General features: G+C 38.6%; 1 protein-coding gene across 1 annotated transcript; it reads right to left on the reverse strand.

Annotated features, from left to right (window-relative positions):
* Positions 1–266: 266 nt before the first annotated feature.
* Positions 267–7719, reverse strand: CZH9orf64 (chromosome Z C9orf64 homolog). The gene is made up of 4 exons (XM_032205862.1): positions 7383–7719; positions 6621–6880; positions 2122–2317; positions 267–736 (listed from the first exon to the last, which is right to left on the reverse strand). Exons 1-4 carry the CDS (start codon positions 7717–7719, stop codon positions 504–506), a joined length of 1026 nt encoding a protein of 341 aa, XP_032061753.1. The 3' UTR covers positions 267–503.
* Positions 7720–7794: the final 75 nt, after the last annotated feature.

Genomic DNA, 7794 nt, shown 5'->3' on the forward strand with positions numbered 1-7794 from the left:
CTGGGGAGGGTGGAGGGGGCCGCCTGCTTGTGGTCTGTGCGCTTTAATCAAAGCAGGGGTGCGAAATGCGGCTTACATGTCGGAGATGTCTCCTTACAGCTCCGGTGGAGCTCAGCGGTAAAGGCTGGGTTTTCCCGCAACGCAAGCGGTCTCCACATAGGCGTGCCACGCTCACAGCAGCTCGCACCTGCTGGCCCAGCAGCCGCCTGGAGTGTCCGGGCACACGTACAGACACATACACATCTGTATACACATACCAACAGAGCTCAAGTAGCAAAACCTGTATTCATACAACTTTTCCAGCATGATTTTACACTATTAGCTCCAGGCACAGCTAGAGAAAGATCCAGAAAACAAAACAAAACAAAACAAAAAAAACATAAGAACATAAGTCGGTAATGTAACATCAGAAAGTGAGCGTTTGCTTGATTCAGCAAGCTCCAGGTTACTACATGAGAAACCACTGCATTAAAAAAGTAGCTGTAACAGATACCAGACGGGACTCAATAATATATACACCGTACGCGATGAAATGGAATATCTTTCATCTCTTCCCTGTGATCCCTGGCATAGTCCCAAAGGTAATAATCGAGTAAAACCGCGTTGATCTGATCGCGCATGTCTTGACCCTTCTTCTCGTAGAGCTCCAGCAGGTGCTTACAGATCAGTGCACAACACCAAATTGAACAACCACGGATCTCCACCTCCTCTTTATCTCCAGACTGGAAAATGGTTCCTGCAGGACACAATAGACAGCAATGCAATTACATTCGGGAGGCAGCAGTCCAAGGATATCCTGAATTTTCTCTTTTTATTTCACGTTTATTCTATTCTGGGACTGCAGCTTTCATGAATTACAGTGTAACTACTGTGTTACTGTACATTTTCTATTGCTCACTTTAACATTGCCATATTTTTAAGTTTGCCTTCCATTCAATTGAAAAGCCATCCTGTATTCTAAAAGACTGAGTTTAAAAGCAGAACAAGACTCTGGGTTACACTGCACGTTATATGACTATTTTGTTTGTAGAGGATACATTAACATAATTCCAAATGTGTGTACGTTCTGCAAGGATAATTCTACTCTTTACAAGGATCAAAAATTAAACAGACCGCGTAGACAATTTATCTTTTCCATGCATCCTCATAAGGCCATTTCCATCTTGGCTGTTCAAACAGATCTTGTATCTCTCTCTCTATACACAGACACACATGATATACAAACACAAACATTAATATGCATACATATGCACACATATATGTATGTGGCCAGTTTATTAAGATTCATGGGCTATTGCATTAATTTGTTTATCTTGCTGTGTAACTTTAAAATGGCATAATGGCAGTCCTACTTATAAATACACTCATTTTGCAGTGGAGAAAAGGTTGGTTTCTGTTTTCATTTGTTCAAATTTCTAGTTACTAAGTACTGGAAGATGTAACCTGTCCTATACAATTATATTCCTTAAAAGCAATGGCATGTATTTTTTTTAAGTGGACATTTATGGTATTACCTTGCTTGTCCCTCATCTAAACAGCAGCTGTTGTTTCGTACAGATAAACAAGAATCCCCCTGCTGTTATATGTTCTTTAAACTTCATAAAGAAATTGCTGCTTCTATTACTATCTAAACTTCAAAATCACAATGGTACTCATGTTGGAAAGTGACTCTGGCAACAGTGGTTGTTTTAAAACTCAGAGATCGACTGCTTGGAGTCTCTTTAATTCTGTGCTTAATCCAAGGGAGTTAGATCTTCATAAAAAGTAACCTTAACATTTAATTTGAAATCACTATTAGAGAAAGAATTCCTTTCTGTTACCTGACCACTACAAAAGTACCAGTTTCTTGGAGGGAAAAAAATATATAAATATATATATATATATAAAATATAATATATATATATATTATATATATATATATATATATATATATATAATATATATAATATATAATATGTATAATATATATATATTTATAATATATATATATTTATAATATATATATAATATAATATATTATATATATATATAATCCTCAGAGAGAGCAAATGCAGTATCTTAAAATCAGCTTTTATCTTACTCTATCAAAACATGATTACTTGACATTAGAAAGGAACAAACCTTCCTGTAGTTTCTTCATTAGCTCTTCGGAATACTTCATTGCTTTTAAGTGAACAAGAACTTGAGGAATTCTGTAGTCAGCAAATATAGTCAGACTAGAAATGTCACCAAAAAAGCCATCTCCCTTGCCTTCCAATACACTCCATGTATCAGCCACAAGTATTTGTGCCCGTTTGTAGAAAGAAACCTTTTTTTCCTGATGAAAGAAAAAAAAAGCAAATTGCTTAAGTGCCAGAGACACATCAAGAAACGCAGAAAATGGCATCTCAAGAGAGACACGTAAGTTAATGTTGTTCTAGAAAACACAGCCCAAAATATTACTCAGTTAAGCAAAGGTTACTTAACTAAAAGAGAATAAAAGTGCAATACTGTAAATACCTTAATACTTAAAAAATATTGAATCACAAGCAGGTATCAAGTGGAATCCTCATTAAAAGAAAAAAAAAAAAAAAAGGTAGATACTGTTGCCATGGAATAAAAAAATACTTGTATTAAAAAATGCTTGGATATCAGAAAACAATGCTTGTTTATTTCCACTTCATGAGCACTGGCTGCAATCCAGCACACTAATTCTTTTTGAAACCCTAGAATTCATCCAACATCCAAGCCTAACTAGGAGGTATTGGATTAGACAGTTAACATATTACGTTAACTTATCCCAAATGTTAAGGAAATAAAATTTCGGTGAAAACTATAATGAACAATTCTCAGTGGTGTCTAGCATACCTTGCTAGTTAAGGAGGAGAGATGATAATTAATTTCAGTAACTGGTGTATTCACAAATATTAGATGTTCTTACAAATAGACCCACACATAGTGTTTATTACATGTTGTGGTTTTTTTTGCTGGTGCTAACCCTGAAAAACATTACATGCTTTATGACTACTCACAAGGGGAAAAACTAATGCTGTGCTATGATCTGTACAGAGCTGAGGCTTGTATTCTCATTACAAACAAAATGCGCAAATGTAAACCTGCACCTTTCAGAAAAAAAACTGAGTGGATTATGTCCTTTTCTTTGCTTTATAGCTAGTACACATGTCATTTTCATCTTTTGAAAAAATGTCCTTAACAATATCATGCAACCGAAATGGTTAAGCAAAAATACAAGTAGATGGGGATTCTACTTATTTCAAGCTCTGTTCCACCACTCTTCATATAGCCACAATTTAAAATGGCATTTTAAAAGTTCATTTAATTTTACTTGACTGCCAAGATGCTACAGGCTGAAAACAAAGTTGATTGTTTGTCGTTGAGTGCTATTCTACAAAAACGTTGAGAACAAGATGTCCAGCTGCATTTCACAGAACAACTTCTGTAAACATTCTGAAAACTTTCCACTTCATTCCCTTCTTGATGTAGATGTACAAACTTCCTTCTAGAAAATACTGCATTTTGTACATGTATGCTAAATAATAAAATACCACTTGAGACTCACAACAGGAAATAAATAAATGATTAACAGACCAAATTCCATTGTAGCTCCTACCATCCTGAAGCTAATGAAGACCAAGGACATTGCTCTTCTAATAGTATATTTTCCAATATAGTAAGGTACAGATAACCCCCCGGAACACAATATTTTACAACAGCAGAAGACAGACTTCAAGCAGAACTTCTCATCTCATGCTGCAATTTAATTTGGAAGAAAAATACTGACTGGGACTCTTCATAGAGCATATGAATTTATGATTTCATTGTTTCAATTATTGTTAATTTTTATGCTGCACAGATCTTCTAGAGTTTGTGTAAATTTTCTATATGAAACAGACTATGAAGCATTTCCAGTTAATTTTCCCAATATTCTTTTCAACAGATAGCAAGCATGGAGGTGGATGACACTAAGTGTCAAAGATAGTGTAATTTGTCCAATCAGGAACGCTGTACCTGATGAAATATACTTCTTTTCTGCAACATCCTCACATTCCAGGAAAAGCTACCAAATACGGGGACACTTGTGTCTTCTCTCCACTACAATGAGCCAGTATCAAGAGGCATAACTAATTCTGGCCTACTGACATTAAAAGAAAGAAGGGGTATTGTGCTGGCAGATATCAAAATGCCATAGCATGGCTAGGAAGAAAAGCAGAGAACAGGAAGATCATGAGAATTTTACCACCTCCATCACAGGTGATGGGAAATATAAAGTACATACATACAATATGGATGACTGGAAGCCCAGAAGGACTCCACTGTTTGTCAGAACATGAAAAACCTGACACACAAGTATAGCATAGTCTAATACTTCTGCCAGGATTCAAATTCAGCACAGCATCTTAATATGAAATATCCATATACAGGCAAAAAGGCTTCAGGGATTTTGGTTTGCAATTCAGTTTTCAGAAGCAAAAGAACATGGACAATTTATATAACTACATTCAGGAGTGTGTAATTATGAAAAATGTTTTGTGCACATGTTCGATAAAACATACAGCCAAAGAACTGTCTTAAATTTACAAGTTCTTCTAGGAGGTCAGATTACAGGAGAGCTATACTAGTCTGTGATAGTGTGGATTATTATTATAGTACACAGTTTGTTTTACTATCATATATGTATTTTTATTACGGAGAGTCAGTGAAAAACACTGGCTTGTTGTTGGATACTTCATCCTATTTCCAGTTCCCTCCTAATCCTCATAAGTACAACTTTGCTTTTGTTAAAGATCTCAGCCTGCTGCCATAGAAATAGTTAGGATAACATGATCCACGTCACCACCTCAGGATAGGTGACATCACTGATTTTACATGTGTTGTTTTTAATATTTTTCAACATAAGTAGGGTGTAAACCTGGTCTGCATTATTCCACCCACCTTCAAAACACCTTCAATACAGCTTGCTTAGTGAAAGTAGAAAAATAGCTTCTGTATTCATGCAACAGGCTTTACTACTATGTCACTGCTTACGGTCTGGGATCATTTTTGGAACGGCTTTTCAATCTGAAGTCTGCTGCTTCTTTTAGGGAGCCTTACTTTATAAAGTATTTGGCATCATCTCATGAAACACATTACATCAGTGAATACAGTCACAATAAAGATAAGAGAATATTCTATTTATCACTTTGCCTGGAAAATAATTCCTTTTACATCATTATTATTGCAATTGTAATTAAATTACTTCATATGTAAAAGATCCCTATAAATTAAACTAATAGCTCCAGTGATTACTCACAGAGAAACCCTGATTTTTCATGTTAATATAGTATCTTTTTTCATAGCAGGAGACAGAGGAAAATATAATGATGCCACCTATTCAACAGCACATTTAAGTGAATAATGCTATTAGCTCAAAACTCCACTGAACGGTGTTCTAGGGATTTATCTTCAAAAGACTGTACAAACTATTAGTATAGGCACTAGAATAAAGTATTTTGGTGATCTGACAGCTGAACTGTACGGATGACAAACAGAGTGCAGGAATAGCTACATGTCACTAAGGCTAAATAAAAATCATGCCTGTGTAGGGAAAATGAGACACAGAAAATACCAAACATACTCTTATTTACTTCTCACCAGTTTCTGTCAGGGAGACTGCTGTATAAAGCTTCAGCACACTGTCAACTCTGAAAAAGGTGTGACATCTGGGGTTAACTCATGTCTGTAGTCATTTGTGCAAGGTCTGTTTAATCAACAACAATTCATGTGATTCCCAGTTAGCTGGGTATTTTCACTATACTACCAGAGATTCATTTACATGTAAAGATCCTCAAGGTAAATGAAGAAAAATTGATGGGACATGGGTTGAGGGGTAGCAATTTAAGAGGAAAAAAAAAAGATTCTCACTTTTCAGGCAGAAGTTATCTCATATATTACACATATTATAAGGCATACAATGTAGTTATGATCTAATTGGGAACTTGTTGTACATCAAAATTACAACAGAGTGAAGATGACAGAGAAAGCATATGAAAAACTGGCTCTCCTCTGGTGAAAAAAAAAAAAGACTCATCATTAGAAATATGCTCCTGACTGTCAGTACTCAGTCCTTAAGATAATGAGGATTCCTTTACTGTTAAAAGATAGATCGATTTTGTCTTCAGAAGTTTTAATTGACAGAGAAATGAAATCTCAATAATTTTATCGTATCTTAACAAAATGTGTATCATGGTCCAAGCGCATTATTTCAAAAGCTGCTTTCACTACCCATATTACCTACAATAATTGATATAATTAAGATCGACCACTTCAAAGTCTGATTTTCCTTCTGCTATATAGACCAATCCCTTTACACTTTTGAGGCAAAATATTAAAATAATAATTTTCTTTCCTATTTCCCTTGAATTTTACTCATGAATTCCACTGAAGTGTTTCTGTTCACCTTCCATTTTCTGTATTAAAAAATGCCAGCAATTCACTAATTTTACATCAATTCTGAAATGACTATCCTTTCAGAAAAAAAATACTCCATAGCTGACCTAAAAGCTGTTTTTTATAGCCACAGTCAGAAAGGAATAAGGGAATAAGTTCTTACCAAAGGAGATTCAACATTACAGCTAACTTACCTCAAATACGGCCTCATCTCTGTAAGAAGGAAAGTTTTCCACCACTAGGCGTAGTAGTTTCTGGGCACTGTTCTCACTCATTTTAACACAGGTGAGGAAGGAGCCTCCAAACTTCTCCAGAAGAACCGTTCCACTTTCATTCAGCACCCGGTGCCTCTCTTCGATCAAAGGCATGGGCACTTCTGTGTCTGAGCGCAGTACATGTCTGACTTGGTCAAGCGTCATGGTGGCATAGTACGACGCGCTGGTAATAGGTATTCCTTCAGAACAATAAAAATAAGATGTTTAGGATATTGTACCACACACGCTGTGATTACAAAGGAGAGCGTTCACACCCTTAGTAAGATATGGAAGGCCTATCAGCTCTTGAAATTGACGCTGTTCTGTGACAACCACACAAACAGGAGTTTTATAACCAGGTTTGTGTTTGTTCTCAGCGCTCCCTCCTCAGATAAGGATTTCTGACACGTAGCTGCAGCTTCTTACTTTTTACACGCAGCCTTCCCTGACAGATTTTTGTCGTTCAGTACCGCGTTTACTACATCGGCACACACCAGCCAGACACAATCATTCGCAGCCGTATTTTATATCCCCGCTTCTCGCTGTGTATGTATGAAAAGGGCCTCAGTGCACACTTTCCTCGCACTCTAGACAGACAGAACTGTCCTTAGCCCCACCACCACCACCCACACCCGTCTGCGTGCATTGTAAGTGCGCTGTGCCATCCAGCAGCCATGTCGCCGCTCGACGCCCCGCACTAACCCTCGTCCAGCGCCCTGTTGACGGCAGCGCAGAGCGCCCAGTACCCGCTGTAGGCCGTGCCCTTGTACTTCACCAGGCACTTCTGGTCGTCCCGCTCGGGCCAGAAGGAGAAGTTGAGGGTGTCCACCAGGAACACCCAGCTCACCGCCTCCTCGCTGGCGGCGCGGGGGTTCAGCTCGTGCAGCTGCTTCCAGCCCGCCAGGCTGAAGGCGGCCGAGGGCACCTTGTCGAACAGGGCCTCCGCCACCCTGCGCGCCCCCTCCTCGGACACCGACACGTCCCGGCTGCGGCCCGCGATGAACCGGGCCGACTCCAGCGGGGTCGGCGGCGCCTCCATCGGCAGCCCCGTCCCCACGGGGGGCCGGCGGCGGCGGCGGCAGCGGCAGCAGCACGGCGCGGCCCAGCCCCGGCG

The sequence above is a fragment of the Aythya fuligula genome, chromosome Z (genome assembly GCF_009819795.1).
Source record: "Aythya fuligula isolate bAytFul2 chromosome Z, bAytFul2.pri, whole genome shotgun sequence".
NCBI lineage: Eukaryota > Metazoa > Chordata > Aves > Anseriformes > Anatidae > Aythya > Aythya fuligula.

Coding starts and splice junctions, on each gene's coding strand:
- CZH9orf64 (XM_032205862.1), bottom strand. CDS start 7,719: ATGGAGGCGCCGCCGACCCCGCTGGAGTCGGCCCGGTTCATCGCGGGC. Junction 2,318..6,620: donor GAGATGAGGCCGTATTTGAG/GTAAGTTAGCTG, acceptor TTCTTTCATCAG/GAAAAAAAGGTTTCTTTCTA. Junction 737..2,121: donor AATGAAGAAACTACAGGAAG/GTTTGTTCCTTT, acceptor TGTGTCCTGCAG/GAACCATTTTCCAGTCTGGA.